The sequence below is a fragment of the Crotalus tigris genome, unplaced genomic scaffold, assembly GCF_016545835.1.
Source record: "Crotalus tigris isolate CLP2741 ecotype Arizona unplaced genomic scaffold, ASM1654583v1 scf7180000017871.4482833, whole genome shotgun sequence".
NCBI lineage: Eukaryota > Metazoa > Chordata > Lepidosauria > Squamata > Viperidae > Crotalus > Crotalus tigris.
In genome coordinates, this window is record NW_024096690.1 from 1430179 (window position 1) to 1448761 (window position 18583).

General features: G+C 37.0%; 1 protein-coding gene across 13 annotated transcripts in view; it reads left to right on the plus strand.

The window, feature by feature from the left end:
- Positions 1–18583, plus strand: part of RARB (retinoic acid receptor beta) — a 458555-nt gene that overhangs the window by 398231 nt on the left and 41741 nt on the right. For 11 of the 13 annotated variants that reach the window (XM_039343681.1, XM_039343683.1, XM_039343682.1 and 8 more), the window contains one exon: positions 2096–2237. The exons of 1 other annotated variant lie outside the window; for it this stretch is intronic. In XM_039343681.1, the coding sequence (XP_039199615.1) occupies positions 2096–2237 (142 nt within the window). Of the gene's footprint in view, positions 1–267; positions 285–2095; positions 2238–18583 lie in introns of those variants that run through there. One more of the 13 variants, XM_039343693.1, reaches the window with a different exon arrangement.

The following is an 18583-nucleotide window of genomic DNA, read 5'->3' on the forward strand; positions in this document are numbered from 1 at the left end:
AGGTAGCAGCACTTGCCACAGTTATTTCCTGTGGCAATGAATCCTTAACACATTACCCTATGATACGCTCCTTCCTAAAAGGAGCTAACAACGTCAGACCATCAACTGTACATAGATACCCCTCGTGGGATCTTCATCAGGTTTATAGGCTCTTGTTTCGCACCCTTTGAACTATTGACACTGGTTTGTTTAAACAGTTATCGATGAAGGTGGAATTTCTTGTTGCTGTAACTTCATCGAGAAGGATATCTGAACTGGCTACTCTTCAGTGAGGAAGGACCTGTGTACGTTCCATAAGGAAAGGGTAACCCTTAGGCTAGGCCCCTCCTTCGTGCCTAAGGTCAAGTCCTTGTATCCTAGATCTCAGGAAATAGTTTTGCCAGACTTCTGTCCTAACCCATCTAATGACATAGAGGTTCAGTGGAACAAATTGGATGTGCGCAGGGCTTATATTGTTATATACAGAGAACCTCATCTTTCCACAGAACAGAGGCTCTGTTTGTGTCCTATCACCCTTCATCACTAGGTCAGAAGGTTTCTTCAATCACAATACGCAGGTGGATTAAAGTTTGTATTTCTCTGGCATACCAGTCTCAGTCACTGCGAGATCCCAGGCATATCACGGCCCATTCAACCGGGGCGCAGCTACTACAGCTGCCTGGTCTACTCAGGCCTCCGTAGAAGGAATTTGTAGAGCAGCAAACTCTTCCTTTGTCACTACAAGAGGGATGTATATGCATCTTCTACGGCTTCATTTGGCCGCAAGGTTCTAGAACACGCATTAACGTTGGATGGGACCCAGGCCCAATCTAATTCCCCACCCTAGGGACACAGGGCTTTGGTATGTCCCATCCGTGGGTTCTCCAACCAATCATGCTGGAGAAAGGGGCGTTGTCTTACCTGAACGCCTTTTCTCAGCATGATGATGGAGAATCCACTCCTCCCATTAGGTCAGTTGGCCTGGTTCCCATATTGTTCAGATGCGTCGGACTAAAGTCTGAGTATCGCCTTAGCCTAAAACTGGGGTGCAGTTGGCACAGAGGGGGCGGTACTAAATTTCAGACTTAGTCTAATTGGAGCAGATAGATTAAGACAACCCATCCGTGGATTCTCCATCATTATGCTGAGAAAAGGCGTTCAGGTAAGACAACGCCCCTTACTATGAGATTCATTGGACTAAAATAGAATGTCTGGCACCAACTAACGCACCTGATAGGTTTCCATGTTTGTAGGTGAACTTTTATCTGGGTCTTAGTCCAGTCCAACAATTTAATTTTGTCCCAGCATATTACCGAATCCTAGCCATTATCGTAATAATCCTAGCCATTATTTCCTTATCATGACATTCATTGTTGGAATGACCAACAATATGCAATGTGTAGAAAAGGACTGTGAAGTAATGAATACAACACACTAGGAAGTTAAACCCTGTCTACTGTGGTTGCATTTTAAGATGCAGTGATAAGTTGTTAAAAGTTACATAAAGTTGTTGAAGAGGGAGTTTCTTTGTTTTTTCTCCCCCCCCCTTTCCCTAGATTTTAAAAAACACTTTTAGTATTTTCTTTTTTAAAATGCATTTTTAAATTAGGTTCTTGCATTAGTTTTATCTATTTAAAATAATTCCTAATTGAAAAAAAGAATAAAAATTCTACATAAGCCAACACAGAATGTACATTAACTATGTCTCCCTATACCTTTTGGTTTTGCTATGTCCGTATACTGCTTGGTCTTCTATTCTTTTAACTTTCTTACTTCAGCTCCAGTTACTCCAGTTCTCTTTCCTCTTGACCTATTCATTTGTACCTCACTTATTGTTATAAATGGATAGAAAATGTTTTGCTTTGTTTCATTCAGTTTTTCCTTCACCAGGTTGATACAAGACAATTTCCTAAACATTATCCTTTGTTTGCTGATAGTCTGTTTTAGATATTAGATGCTACTGTTTATTTTAAAAAAACAGTTTTCTATTGTTGAATGTTGAATATTTTTAAAGCTCGAATGTTATCAAATTGCATCATGATGTGACACTTTCTATCACTTCACAGAACAAGACAATAACAATGTTCACTCATTTTTATTTTTTGATCGATTGTAGGGTTTTTTCCGCCGGAGCATTCAAAAGAACATGGTTTATACATGTCACCGAGATAAGAACTGTGTTATTAACAAAGTCACTAGGAATCGCTGCCAATATTGCAGACTGCAGAAGTGCTTTGAAGTGGGAATGTCCAAAGAATGTAAGTAGAAATGGTATCATTTGCTTTATCTTTCTGTTTAGATTATAGTGACATTCATGGGAATTTAGCTATTTAATTGGACTAGTTGAGATCAAATGTTGGAGTAAAAACATCAAATGTCTCTTTTTTCATAAACCTGTCATCTACTGTACATTTTGTTGGCAGTTTTTGCACAGAATTTGGGTAACTTGAATTCTTGCAGTGCATAGCACCTCTCAGTTGCTACTCAGTACTTTCTTATTAGGACCTTTATAATACGCAGTCTAGAGGAAAAATCATGTACAAGAATTTAAAGATACTTGAAAAGACAGTGGTGAGAAAGTTAGAAAACAAAGAACTACATATGAAGCAGTAAATGACACAGTAGAAACACATACACATGCAAAAAATCCAAAAGCTAAGTTCACTTGAGAAATTAGAATATATTAACAGTAAAAATGGAAGAGAAGCTTTAAAAGGTATCTCTTAGGTATAAAAGAGCCGAGGTGGTGCAGCAGTTAGAGTGCAGTACTGCAGGCCACTTTAGCTGACTGTGTTCAGCAGGTCAGCGGTTCAGATCTCACCGGCTCAAGGTTGACTCAGCCTTCCATCCTTCCGAGGTAGGTAAAATGAGGACCCAGATTGTTGGGGGCAATGTAAATATATATATATATACATTGCTTACTGGTGTACACCGCTTAGAGAGTGCTTGCACTTAAAGCGGTATATAAGTCTCATAAATAAATAATCTCATAAATAAATAATAATATAATAATAATAATAAAGTTGGAAGGGACCTTGGAGGTCATCTAGTCCAACCCCCTGCCCAGGCAGGAAACCCTATACCATTTCAGACAAATGGCTGTCCAGTCTCTTCTTAAAGACTTCCAGTGTTGGAGCATTCACCACTTCTGGAGGCAGGTTGTTCCACTGATTAATTGTTCTAACTGTCAGGAAGTTTCTTCTTAGTTCTAGGTTGCTTCTCTCCTTGATTAGTTTCCAACTGTTGCTTCTTGTCCTGTCTTCAGGCGCCTTGGAAAATAGTTTGACTCCCTCTTCTTTGTGGCAGCCCCTGAAATATTGGAATACTGCTATCATGCCCCCCCTCGTCCTTCTGTTCATTAAACTAGACATACCCAATTCCAGCAGCCTTTCCTTATATGCTTTGGCCTCCAATCGCCTAATCATCTTTGTTGCTCTTCTCTGTACTCTTTCTAGAGTGTCAACATCGTTTTTACATTGTGGTGACCAAAACTGGATGCAGTATTTACAATACCAAGGCATTGTAAAGTGGTATTAATACTTCACGTGATCGTGATTCTATCCCTCTGTTAATGCAACCCAGCACTGTGTTGGCCTTTTTGGCAGCTGCAGCACACTGCTGGCTCATATTTAGATGATTGTCTACTAGGACTCCGAGGTCCCTCTCACAGTTACTACTATTGAGCAAGGTACTCCCTCTACAATACCTGTACATTTGGTTTTTCTTGTCTAAATGTAGAACCTTACTTTTTTCACCATTGAATTTCATTCTGTTAGATAAAAACAGAACATGTGCAAATAAAAATAGGTAACAGTAAAAATTGTTAGCAAAAGAATGGTGAGTATAATCAGGTTTAAAAATGAATATAGGAGAAATGGCCAAACAAGGGTATGTGTGAATATATACATAGTGACCCACGTGGCCTTTGATGTTGTTGCAGGATAAGAAAATGTATCCAATATATTTTTTCCCCTGAATTAGAGTTACTTGATAGTTGCAGCAGTACAGAAAAACACAGACATTGATAAATGGATCTTTCTTATAGCAAATGCAACATTCCCATGTCAACACAATGGAATCAAAATACTCAGTATGTCGAGTAAATCCTAAGGTATGTTGAAATAGGAAAAAAACTTTGTAACAATCAACCCCTAAAACAAAAGAAAAACTGAAAAGAATCATGAAGAAGACAGTGAGAATAAGGAGGATTAGTCTGAATTAGTATTGTAGTAATATATAGAGAGATATGGTTGCTAGGAAAATAGATTGATAGCATGGTGCCACATTTTGGGTTTTTTTCTGATTGTTTTATATATTTATCAAATAACTAATATTTACCCAATTTATGGATTTCCAAAACAGTCCTGTGCCTGACCTTCTCTACTTTTAGTGAGTCAGTGAATATTAAGTAATTAATTGCATTTTAATTCTTTTGACTGCCTACGCTTAAGCTTATATTTTTCTACACTGAGAATAAGAAATAAGCAAACTTGACTTATATCAGAAGACTCAAGTAGCTAACTTTCTTCAGTTACAATGGAACTTGTCAGTTAATATTCAGTACTTAGATGTGAAAGCAAAACAGATAACAAACTGTTTTGTGTTTACAAGCATTAACCACAAAAGGAATGTGAAAAGCAAGATGCCCTGAGTGAAATAAGATATTTCTTGCACCTGCCACATGAAACAATGTTTATTAGAGCAGGAGTTTAGCAATTCCTCATACAAACTAGTTATTCGGTTCTTAAGACTATTGCAACAGAAATTTGAATTGTGGATGTTAATTGCATTGGGAATGAGAAAAATTGACATAAAACTGAATAATAATATTATAATAAAGAATGTCTGTGTAACAGATAAGAGTAACATAATATTTGGCTATAAGAAGAAATACAACACAGGGCTATAAATGACATAATATTATGTATGCTTACCATGGAAAAAATTTCATTGAACATAGTGAACTGTAGTATTACATAACATTGTATTGTATTCGTTCTCTTGGATTTTGGGAATCAAGGGTTTTTGACTTCAGTCTCATATCCTAAGCTATGAATTTCAATAGCAAATTATCCATTTCACAGAGAAAAATTGAGAAGGCAAATCACTAACAAAAATAAATCACATAAGAAACAGGAGGAGATAGGCCTACAGTTGTCCAATCACATACCTGCTCTGGTGAAAATGCCCATTTTCACAGAAGTAAAATTAGAGATGTCTATAGAATTTTCCTTTGAAAAATAAAAACAAGCAGGCACTATATTCCACATCTCAAAAAAAAAAAAAAAACCCACTTGCTAAAACATTTCAAAATGTACACTTACCCTTAAGATTCCGAAATGACTTCCAGGCCAAATAGTGCTTTTTTGCAGGCTGTATTAGGGCTGTAGACTGAAAACTCAAATGTCTGTTTAAAATGGGGTTACACTTAATATAGGTGCTTCTAGTGAAAGCAAGATTAAGAATACAGGCAACTTAGATTTCTGTCCTTTATTGAATTGCTAATCACAGTTCATTTTATTATGAAGATGAAATTAAATAATCTAGGGAACAAAACTGGAAGTGATGCTCTTAATATCCTTGTAACCTCGCAGTTAAATTAAAGAGTTTTGTAAACCCAAGGCTTGCTGTAGTTCATTCATATAATGCTAAATATATATGCTGTTCTTGATTAATCACCACCATTGGACTGGCAACTTGATTGTTAAACAAAGCAATCAGTAAGTGAAACTTCATGATTTTACAGTCTTACTTCAGCATTCCTTTGTTTTACAGACATGTGAAGCCATAAATGCAAGAACATTACTTTTTCATCACTGTCCTACCTGCAAATAGTTGCTAAAAGAGGCAATTACTCTGCAAGGATTACCTGTATTCCTACATTGACCTCTTCTTTCTCTTTAGAAGCAACTTTATTCCTTATTGAAAAGCTTGGATTTTTTTATCTGTATCTTGTACACTTATTGGAGGCTTGTGTATGCCTTCTGCAAGTGGGATGCTTGATTTGTTATGAGTACAAGTGTCATTCACTGCACATAGAGAAAAAAGGTACTCAGAAAGCCATATAGGAAAACAAACTCACACAGCTTAGTCAGAGCCCAGTGGAAAAATTAATTGTAATGGGCAATTAAAATAGAAAATGAAATGCCTGCTCATAGGGCACAGGAAGAATAAGTACCCAATTTGAGTGATGTGAAATTCTCTGTGTATCTATTATTGCTGTGTCTATGGATATCTTACAAAAAAGGCAAAGCATACATATCCCTATGACAAAGTTCTGCTCTTGTATGAAGTTCAGCAGAAAGCAATTTTGTGTGCAAATTTAAGACCAGTCCTTGCCATTGATATGATTTTAAAGATAGTAGTGAATACATATTATGGCTCTAAATAACCAGAGAGTTATTTAAAATTTCAGTTGTGGAACAATGAAATGCAATTAATCCCTAGATTTTAGATAATATTTATGTTCCTGGAACATATATCTGAACTATTTTTGTTATGTTTTTCCCCTTTCTCTGAAGAGTTATTAAAACAATCTTTTGATTAGTTTCTACAGACTAAACTTAAATAGGGACTATAATATATGGAAAAGAAGAACAAATCAATAAAGCAGCTCTCATTCTACAAGCACTTTCACTTAAAGGCACAAGAAGCTAGCTTGCATTTTATTATTCTCTCTCCCCCTGCCCCCCCCATACACACTTTGGGCAAAGTATATTCATAGTTGCTGAAAAAAATTCCAAAATTCAGCAGGTTAGGCTTTTCTTGGCATGGATTTCCAGGGCTAAGAAAGTTGATAATAGTCTCTCACATAAGGCTTAAGTACATTAAAAATAAACAAAGGCAGTCGTATCTTTGACATCACTGTCTAACAAAATTCAGGGCTTCATCCCAACCAATGCCTTGTTCATTAATGCCAATGTTTACAGAGGAAGGTCTCTTTTGCCTGTGCTACTTGTGCACATTTCCACATACTGACCTGTTGAATGGTGATGTATAAATTCACTTCTAAAAAGGGCTAAAGGAAAAAATGAAAACCATCTAAGGTGTATTAATTTCTCCTCTCACTTGTCCCATGTGATCCAATTAACCTCTAGATCAAGAGCTCTTAGTTATGAGACAAGCATACCCTATTAAGTGTCTCTCTATCTTTATATGGCATCCATCACTTTTGGAACATGTCTAGTCCAGGACATGGTTTGGAGATTCTTGATGTGGTATGATATAGATTAATTTGAATTTGGATTCCTTGTTGACTTTCCTGAAATTACATCATTGCATTATATTCAGTGCCATCTATGATCTTGCTTTGATCTCTTCTATCAGATTTCCTCTGCCTTTCTACTTAAAACATTTAAAATTCAGAACAGTGATTTAAAGTATATAATTAATAAGAGGATTAAATTATGCTCTATAACTAAGATTGTATAGCACCATCAATTAATCTAAACTTCTCTAATGAGCTTTCTTCCTATCCTATGAATAGTACTTCTATAGCCATTGGAATCATTTGTAAGTCACTTTATTTTAGAAAATTGAATCAAGTGAGGAAGAAAAGACTGCTGCATCCAATAGAAATTAAGTAGGGATGGGCAATATGATGCCTTTTAGATGTTTTGGACCAATTCTCATCAGTCTTACTATCTAGCAAGCGGTCATGGAAGTTGTAGTCTGATATATCTAGAGGGCAGTAATTTGGTCCCTTCTATAATAAACAGAATACTACTAGGTCATACTTGCATGGGGGCATCACTGCAGATGTCTGCCAGTGAATTTGCAGAATGGTATCAGAGTGGCTTGTTTTCCAGGTGACATTTGATTGCTGGATAGCTGTCAGTGAAGGAAATGTAGGAAAACAGATAAGCCTTTCAATCTTTCATTGAGGACTATTCTGTATTTTAAATGACTACCGTATAAAATTTTCTTATAGAAAGTGTTAAAGTTCCTCAAAGGGCAAGAATGTTTCCTGTTTAGGTATGGAATAGCCATGTTATCAATTATTCATGGCAAACAGAATATGAAACTCATTGTAGTAAAACAACTAACATTGCATAAGATGTTCTTAGCAGAAACTGGATTTTCTTATCCCTCCCAATATAGATATGTGCATAAGAGAAATGCATGTAGTAAACTTATAAGTAGATTTATTCCCTATCTGGAAAATATTTATTCTCTAATTTTTAAACATAGTGAAGATATTTTTATTATATTCTGTACCATACACTATACAGGTGATAAACCTTTCATAGCTATTTTAATATAGTCTCCATTTTGTCAGGTTTTTTGTCAACCTAGGTGCTTCTTACCCAAGTTTGCTTCATTCATTTCTTTATAGTGATACACATCTTACATCTGCTGATGCTATTCCTTACTGGTGATCATCAGTAAAAAGTATTGTTGTGAACCTATCTATATATAAGAATAAAAGTGAGATATATTTTTCAATGGATTAGTTTGTATTTAGCTTTTAATTTTATTTTATATTATTCTGCAAACCTTTACATTGATATCCATATTTTATCATTTTTCTTCTTTTTCTCTGTGTTTTTCCTTTTAAAATAAAATTGTATTTTAAAACAAAGTACAAAAACATCAAGAAAAAATTAAAACAAATTTTCAAGCACTAAGAAAGGATAGAAAAACAGAGCAAGAAAATGTTTGAAACATTAGAAGGCTGATGCTGGGGTAGTGTTAGTGTAAAATATTATTGGGTTGAATTACATTGTGACTTTGCATACTTCATATTCATATTATGGTTGCTGCAGTTCACACTTCTGAAGAATTCAGTAAATATATGCTTATAAATATATTTCTGTACAGAACTGACATCCTGCATTTTCAAAACTGCTTGAGTAATCAGATAAATGAAACCAAAATCCATTACCTACTTAGGGCAATGAAACGTCTGCAAGAAAACAAGCAAGCTCAGAGAGCACCAAGGACCCCTCATTTCAACCCTGAGCTATAAATATTCTCCTTCAACTGAAACCAAAATCTATGGTGGCTTCCATGAGGTTTGCATAAATCAGAGATGGTGTGGGCATTATAACATAAATATTGAGAATTAATATGTGGCTGAAGAATTGAAGGAAACATTTATAATTCTTGCCATCAGAATCTCAATCAGATGTCACATATATTCCCTGCATACCCCCCAAAATTACTAAAAGCTACAATTTGATGAATCTGTTCATAGTGAGACTTTGTGTTCATATGACAGAAAGCTAACCTTATGGCTCATAACATCTGGCTGAAGTGTTTTCACTGTTTTATTTTAAATTTCATTTGAACAAATTTATTTTAAAATTTACAATTTTTGAAATAAAAGTGGATTTGTAGTTCTTAGTTTTACAACTTCATGTAATAAATGAATTAAATAACCAGAAGTGAAGCAATAGAGGTGCCTTAATTAAGATATTCATTTAAAGTTCTGATCACAATCTATTCATTTTAGGCTTGATCCAATTATCACTGTATAATTTATTTATTTATTTATTTATGAGACTTATATACCGCTTTAAGTGCAAGCACTCTCTAAGTGGTGTACACCAGTAAGCAATGTATATATATATTTACATTGCCTCCAACAATCTGGGTCCTCATTTTACCTACCCCAGAAGGATGGAAGGCTGAGTCAACCTTGAGCCGGTGAGATTTGAACCGCTGACCTGCTGAATGTCCAAGATAAAAGGACCTAAAGCATATTTTGTTCTAATCAGAAAAACAGCTGAGTATAGAAAGTATCTGTAGGAATATAAATTTATATAACAGTATATTGCACATATATGTCTTTGTATGTTGGTTTAAATTTAAATTTATTTTTGCATATTCCAAATTCTCAGGAATGTCTAAGCCAGTGATGGCGAACCTTTTAGAGACCGAGTTCCCTAACTGCAACCCAAAACCCACTTATGCATCGTTGGGTGCCGGGTGGGTGTGGTCCATTGGGTGGGTGTGGCCCATTGGGTGGGCATGGCTGCAGTGGTAACAGCAGACTGGGTGGGACTAAAAAGTTCAATCAATCAATTCCAACTTTGCAAGATCTTTTCTTTTCCCCACAAGAAGTTGAAATTGACTGATTGATTGAACGTTTTTTTTTTTGCACACGGCGGTGGAGGCCTAAAGCAAAAAGGTTTTATAAAATCCAGCTGAAGGCCTAGGACTGAGGCAACGGAGCGCGTGTCCACAGAGAGGGCTCTGAGTGCCGTCTCTGGCACCTGTGCCATAGGTTCGTCACCACTGGTCTAGGCAATTTATAATAAAAATGTGACATCTATAAAATAATTTTTACTTGGACTTCAATAAGGCATTTGATAAAGTAGATCACAACCTACTACTTGATAAGTTAGAAAAATGTGGGTTAGACAGCATCACCACCAGATGGATTCATAGCTGGCTGACCAGCCGTACTCAGTGTGTGGTCCTCAATGGAACCGCATCTACATGGAAGTAAGTAGTGGGGTGCCACAGGGCTCTGTTCTGGACCCAGTGCTCTTCAAAATCTTCATCAATGATTTGGACGAGGGGATAGAAGGGGAACCTCATCAAATTTGCAGACGACACCAAGCTGGAAGGAATAGCCAACACTCCAGAAGACAGGCGTAAGATACAGGAGGATCTGGACAGACTTGAACACGGCGCTATCTAATAAAATGAAATTCAATGATGAAAAAAGTAAAGTTCTACATTTAGGCAAGAAAAACCAAATGTACAGGTATTATACAGGGAGTACCTTGCTCAATAGTAGTAAATGTGAGAGGGATCTTGGAGTCCTAGTGGACAATCACTTAAATATGAGCCAGCAGTGTGCTGCAGCTGCCAAAAAAGCCAACACAGTGCTGAGCTGCATTAACACAAGGATAGAATCAAGATCATGTGAAGTATTAATGTTGTTGTTGTTGTTAATTGCGAAGTCGTGTCCGACCCATCGCGACCCCATGGACAACATTCCTCCAGGTCTTCCTGCCCTCTACCATCTTCTGGAGTCCATTTAAATTCACACCTACTGCTTCAGTGACTCCATCCAGCCATCTCATTCTCTGTCGTCCCCTTCTTCTATTGCCCTCAATCTTTCCCAGCATTAGGCTCTTCTCCAGTGAATCCTTCCTTCTCATTAGGTGGCCAAAGTACTTGAGTTTCAACTTCAGGATCTGGCCTTCTAAAGAGCAGTCGGGGTTGATCTCTTCTAGGACTGACCGGTTTGAACGCCTTGCAGTCCAAGGGACTCGCAGGAGTCTTCTCCAGCACCACAGTTCAAAGGCCTCAATTCTTTTGCGCTCAGCCTTTCTTATGGTCCAACTTTCACAGCCATACATTGCAACTGGGAAAATCATGGCCTGGACTATGCGCACTTTTGTTGGCAGGGTGATGTCTCTGCTTTTTAGAATGCTGTCTAGATTTGCCATAGCTTTCCTCCCCAGGAGCAAGCGTCTTTTAATTTCTTGGCTGCAGTCCCCATCTGAGGTGATCTTGGAGCCCAGAAAAATAAAATCTGTCACTACCTCCATTTCTTCCCCATCTATTTGCCAGGAATTGAGAGGGCCGGATGCCATGATTTTGGTTTTCTTAATGTTGAGTTTCAAGCCAACTTTTGCACTCTCCTTCTTCACCCGCATCAAGAGGCTCTTTAGTTCCTCTTCACTTTCTGCCATTAGAGTGGTATCATCTGCATATCTTAGGTTGTTGATATTTCTCCCGGCAATCTTAATTCCAACTTTTGATTCATCTAGCCCTGCCTTTCTCATGATGTGCTCTGCATATAAGTTAAATAGGCAGGGCGACAGTATACAGCCTTGCCGGACTCCTTTTCCAATTTTGAACCAATCAGTGGTTCCGTGTCCAGTTCTCACTGTTGCTTCTTGACCCGCATATAGGTTTCTCAAGAGACAAATGAGATGGTCTGGTACTCCCATCTCTTTAAGAACTTGCCACAATTTGTTGTGATCCACACAATCAAAGGCTTTTGCATAGTCAATGAAGCAGAAGTAGATGTTTTTCTGGAACTCCCTAGCTTTCTCCATGATCCAGCGTATGTTGGCAATTTGATCTCTAGTTCCTCTGCCTCTTCGAAATCCTGCCTGTACTTCTGGTAGTTCTCGATCCACATACTGCTGGAGTCTAGCTTGTAGGATTTTAAGCATAACTTTACTAGCATGTGAAATGAGTGCAATGGTGCGATAGTTTGAACATTCTTTGGCATTGCCTTTCTTTGGAATTGGAATGTAAACTGACCTTTTCCAATCCTGTGGCCACTGTTGAGTTTTCCAAATTTGCTGGCAAATTGAGTGTAGCACTTTTACTGCATCGTCTTTTAAGATTTTGAATAGCTCAGCTGGAATACTGTCACCTCCACTAGCTTTGTTGTTGCTCAGATTTTCTAAGGCCCATTTCACTTCACATTCTAGGATGTCTGGTTCGAGGTCAGTGACCATCTCATTGTGGTTATCTGGGATGTTAAGCTCATTCTTGTATAGTTCTTCTGTGTAGTTTTGCCATCTCTTCTTAATCTCTTCTGCCTCTGTTAGGTCTCTGCCATTTTGGTCCTTTATCATGCCCATCTTTGCATGAAACGTTCCCTTCATATCTCCAATTTTCTTGAAGAGATCTCTGGTCCTCCCTGTTCTGTTGTTTTCTTCTATTTCTTTGCACTGTTCATTTAAGAAGGCATTCTTATCTCTTCTAGCTACTCTCTGGAATTCTGCATTCAATTGGGTGTATCTTTCTCTTTCTCCTTTGCCTTTCGCTTCCCTTCTTTCCTCAGCTATTTGCAAAGCTTCCTCAGACAGCCATTTTGCTTTCTTGCATTTCTTTTTCTTTGGGATGGTTTTAGTTGCTACCTCTTGTACAATGTTGCGAACTTCCATCCATAGTTCTTCAGGCATTCTGTCTATCAGATCCAGTTCCTTAAATCTATTTGTCACCTCTACTGTATATTCATCAGGAATATGATTTAGTTCATACCTGAGTGGCCTAGTGCTTTTCCCTACTTTTTTCAATTTAAGCCTAAATTTTGCAACGAGAAGCTCATGATCTGAGCCACAGTCAGCTCCTGGTCTTGTTTTTACTGACTGTATAGAGCTTCTCCATCTTTGGCTGCAGAGTACATAGTCAATCTGATTTCTATGTTGACCGTCTGGTGATGTCCATGTGTAGAGCCGTCTCTTGGGTTGTTGGAAAAGAGTGTTTGTTATGACCATCGTATTCTCTTGACAAAATTCTATTAGCCTGTGCCCTGCTTCATTTTGTTCTCCAAGGCCAAACTTGCCTGTTATTCCGGTTATCTTTTGGCTTCCTACCTTAGCATTCCAATCCCCCATGATGATAAGGACATCATTTTTTGGTGTTAATTCTATAAGGTGCTGTAGGGCTTCATAGAACCGGTCAATTTCATCCTCTTCAGCACCAGTGGTTGGGGCATAGATTTGGACTACTGTGATATTGAATGGTTTGCCTTGGATTCGAATTGAGATCATTCTGTCATTTTGGGGATTGTATCCCAGTATTGCTTTTCCTATTCTTTTATTGACTATGAAGGCTACTCCATTTCTTCTGAGGGATTCTTGCCCACAGTAGTATACCTGATGGTCATCTGAGTTAAATTCACCCATTCCTGTCCATTTTAGTTCGCTGATTCCTAAGATGTCGATGTTCAGTCTTGTCATCTCTTTTTTGACTACGTCTAGCTTGCCTTGATTCATGGATCTTACATTCCAGGTTCCTATGGAGAAAAAATCTTTACAGCATCGGACTTTCCTTTCACCACCAGATATATCCACAGCTGAGCGTCCTTTCGGCTTTGGCCCAGTCGCTTCATTCTTTCTGGCACTACTAGTACTAGCCCTCTGCTCTTCCCCAGTAGCATATTGGACACCTTCCGACCTGAGGGGCTCATCTTCCAGCGTCATATCTTTTTTCCTTTTAGTACTGTCCATGGGGTTTTCATGGCAAAGATACTGGAGTGGTTTGCCATTTCCTTCTCCAGTGGATCACATTTTGTCAGAACTCTCTGCTATAACCTGTCCGTCTTGGGTGGCCCTGCACGGCATAGCTTATAGCTTCATTGAGTTACGCAAGCCCCTTCGCCACGACAAGGCAGTAATCCATAAAGGGGGAAGTATTAATATCACTTTACAATGCCTTGGTAAGGCCACACTTGGAATATGCATCCAGCTTTGGTCACCACGATGTAAAAAAGATGTTGAGACTCTAGAAAGAGTACAGAGAAGAGCAAGTAAAACATATAAGGAACAATTGCTGGAATTGGGTATGTCTAATTTAATGAAGAGAAGGACGAGGGAGGACCTGATAGCAGTGTTCCAATATCTCAGGGGCTGCCACAAAGAAGAGGGAGTCAAGCTATTTTTCAAAGTGCCTGAAGGCAGGACAAGAAGCAACAGATGGAAACTAACAAGGAGAGAAGCAACCTAGAACTAAGGAGAAATTTCCTGACATTTAGAACAATTAACCAGTGAAACAATCTGCCTCCAGAAGCAGTGAAGGCTCCTACACTACTACTACTACTACTACTACTACTACTACTACTACTACTAATTATTATTATTATTATTATTATTATTATTATTATTATTATTATTATCGATCATCGCACAGTCAGCCAGATGTTCAGACTGGATTTGGCATTTTGTCTACCTATCGAGTCCTTACCCAGGACCTGGGATAGGCAGATGTGGATGTTTGATGGTATTACAGATATCGTCGCAGGATGGAAGCAGTTCCTAATAAGGCCGCCTTTTGCAATTGACTAATAGCAATTTGTCAATGCCAATGGTGTTCAAGTGGTGCTCCAGTTGTTTTGGGATTGCACCCAAGGAGCCTATGACTATTGGTACTACCCTTGCTTGCTTTTGCCACAGTCTTTCTATTTCTATTTGTAGGTCTTTGTATTTTGTTATCTTCTCCAGTTCTTTCTCTTCTATTCTGCTGTCTCCAGGCACTGCCACGTCCACTATCCAGACTTTTTTGTCTTTCTTATCGACAATTGTTAAGTCTGGGGTGTTATGTTGCAGGTGCTTGTCTGTTTGAATTCTGAAGTCCCAGAGCAGTTTAATTTTATCATTTTCTATGACTTTCTCTATTTTATGATCCCACCAGTTTTTGCTTACAGGCAAATGATATTTTTTGCAGATCTTCCAATGCACCATTGTTGCTACTTTGTCATGCCGCTGCTTGTAATCAGTCTGTGCAATCTTCTTGCAACAGCTTACCAAGTGGTCCACTGTTTCTTCAGCTTCTTTGCATAGGCGGCACTTACTGTCTGTTGCTGTCTTCTCAATTTTGACTTTGTATGCATTTGTCTTAAGGCTTGGTCTTGTGCAGCCAGAATTAGTCCCTCGGTCTCTTTCTTCAATTTTCCTGCTCTTAGCCATTGCCAGGTTTTATTATTATCTGCTTTCCCAGCTATTTTTTTAATGTATTGGCCATGTAGTGCTTTGTCTTCCCATGCCTCTATTCTGTTCTTCATTTGGTCTTTCTTGTAGGCCAGTTTGGTCTCTCCAGTAGTCAGTAAGCCTTCCTGATATACTAATTTCAGTGCATCTTCATCATTGTTCTTCAGATATTCTTCCAAAGCCATTTTTTCTTCTTCAACCATCTGATGTACTTGTAGCATTCCACGCCCACCTATTTGCCTTGGTAGATAAAGTCTATCAATGTCACTGCGTGGATGAAGGGCATGATTCATTGTCATTATTTTTCTGGTCTGCCTATCCATTGCTTTTAGTTCTGCTTGAGTCCAGTCCACTATTCCAGCTGTGTACCTAATGACTGGGATTGCCCAGGTGTTGATTGCCTTTATGGTATTTCCTCCATTGAGTTTGGATTTTAAGATCTTCTTCACTCTCTTGATGTATTCACCTCTAATCTTTTTCTTGACTTCAGTGTGCTTGATGTTGTCAGCTTGAAGGATACCCAAGTATTTGTAGTACTCTTCCTCATCCAGACTCTTAATGTTATTTTCGTGGGGCATCTTGATTCCTTCAGTTTTCACTATTTTTCCTTGTTTGATAGTAAGTGTGGCACATTTGTCCAAGCCAAACTCCATTACAATATCTTGGCTATATATACGGACAGTGTTGAGCAGCGATTCTATTATTATTATTATTATTTAACGATGACCATTTCATAATCAGGTACTTTAATTCAAAAGTTGCCTCTAAAAGGAAAAGTTGAAAAATAGTTCATTTCTTGTAAATTGAGCCATTGCACATGAATTTTTATCGGTCACACCATTTGCAAAAGTAAATATCACAAGATAATTATTTTTACCTTGCATAATTATTTGGAAATAATAAATCAAGTCAGATTACATTAACTGTAAGTTATGGTACAAAAATTAAAATATGTGTATCTTATATATTTAAAACCTGTTTTGTCTCTCGCCTTCACATTTTTAAATGTTTCTTACTTCTCCCCACTACAAAAAAAAAAAAAAAAGAATTGGTATTTTGTTTATTCATTAAATCTAGTTCTAGTGAAAAAATATGAGATCTTAACCTTTGCACAATTATTTGGGTATATATTCCATCGAACTTCCTATTTTTAAATAAGCAGTTATACAATTGTATCATTATTAATTATTTGGGTATATATTCCATTGAACATCCTATTTTTAAATAAAGCAGTTATACAATTGTATCATTATTGCTTCTTGGCCTTTGGCTAAGATCAAGTATGTGTGTGTGTAATTGTATCACTATACAGCAAAATTTGAATCATGTTTAAGAGTTGAACAGTGCCTACATATAATTTATGTACAAATTTACTGTAAATTTTCTATAAACGCATATTTTATATGCATCTTTGCTTTGTAGGATTCAGAAAACTTGAAAATAATTAATTCTATTTATTTCTCAAATTTATATAGCTGTCCTATCATGAGAAGTGACTCTGAGGGAGATAAAACAGTTATGTCCTAATATTTACATTAATAAAAATCATGTCAGTTTGCTTTCTGATATGGATAGAATAAAAGTTTCAAGAGCGTATTGTTTAAATACAAAACATTTTATCTACTTCATCTTGTATATCCAGATTCTTTGTAAAGGACTGGACTTTCCTGATAAAAAATGTAGTATTATCTAGTTCTGAATAGCAGGAAAGCAAAATTATTTTGTCTTCAGACTGCAAGACCAGCTATACATTCTTCTGTGAGAGTATGAAATCCCAGCTATGTCACTTTATACAAACTGGGCACAATTATTTGTAATGTAAATTTTAGCAAGCTTGGGCCTCCCTAAGGACCACTATACTCATCTAATGAGAGACCATTTGTTGAAACCAGACAGAGGGACAGAAGCCTGCCTTCAGCGAGCTGGAACACCCAGACCCTTCCTTTCAGATCCATATAATATACAAGTTTCATCTTTTGTTTCCCATTCAAGAGTCTGGAAAAATTGGGTCAGTTAATCCAAGTAGAAAACATTTTATTGAATTAACTCTATGATGAACTGCTGCTACTTTGCCTTATTGGAAAAGCTCCCTAATGTACTGTAATTCTTGACATAGAAGTTATCCAGCATCTCTAGCAATTACTTTGATTGAAAGCATCAGAGCCGTAGTTTATTCTTTAGCAGGAGCAGTGTTTTTGAGAAACAAATGTTCTCTGTTTTTCTGCCTTTTGCTACTTGTTTTGTCATTAGACAGACCTGCATGGTACAAAATCATTTACCAAAAATTATTAGGTGTTATACAAGGTATCTGCGGGAAGAAATTAAAAAAAAAACAAATCAAGATGATGGCTATGGTTGTGTGATCACAATATCTACCCTTTTTTCCACACATTGTTTGCATCTGTGTGTGGGAGATGTACATAGAAAGTGGTGGAACTTCAGCGAATGCACATCCATGGATGCCATCTTGACTTTATTGACTTCACTGTAGAATGTTGTAAAGCGATGAATGGTGTGAAATTAAAGTTTGGTATATGTGTTTTTCCTATGTAAAAAAATAATCTTTTAAAATGATGCAATAATTTTGGGTTTGAATTATTCTTTAAGAATCAGTTCAGTCATGAAAATATGATAACATAAATAGTTGAAATAATCAACAAAATAAATCAATTTTGAAATCTATTAATAACGTTTTCACCTAATGTTTATCTTTTGTAGATACAGTATTTACTTGCATTAACAGTTTACGGTGTTTAGATGTAGATGGAATTTGAAAAGAATGCATAACAGTACAATACATTTATTTTATTAAATTATGTGAGATGTTTTCTGTTTCTTTAAATAGGTATATTAATCAAACTATAGGATTTTACAAAATAACTTATTTTTAAAAGTTCATAAAGAAAAAAGAACCTGGATTACAACATGAGGTTACTTGAGCCTGAGAAATATTTGCACATAAAATATGGGCAAAATTAATTCAAATATTTAAAAATCTTTAGATTGCTGATAATGGAACTGTGCAAACCATTCTGCATTTTTAAAAGGTTATTCCAACTAGTTTAGCAATCTGAACTGCCTGCTTAATGTTAACCATTATTTTCATTATGTTTTATCAAGCATGACTTTTGGAAAACTTGGAGGATTTTACCTGAAGCTTAAAACAGAGAAATATAGAAAAGGCTTTAAATTTTTGG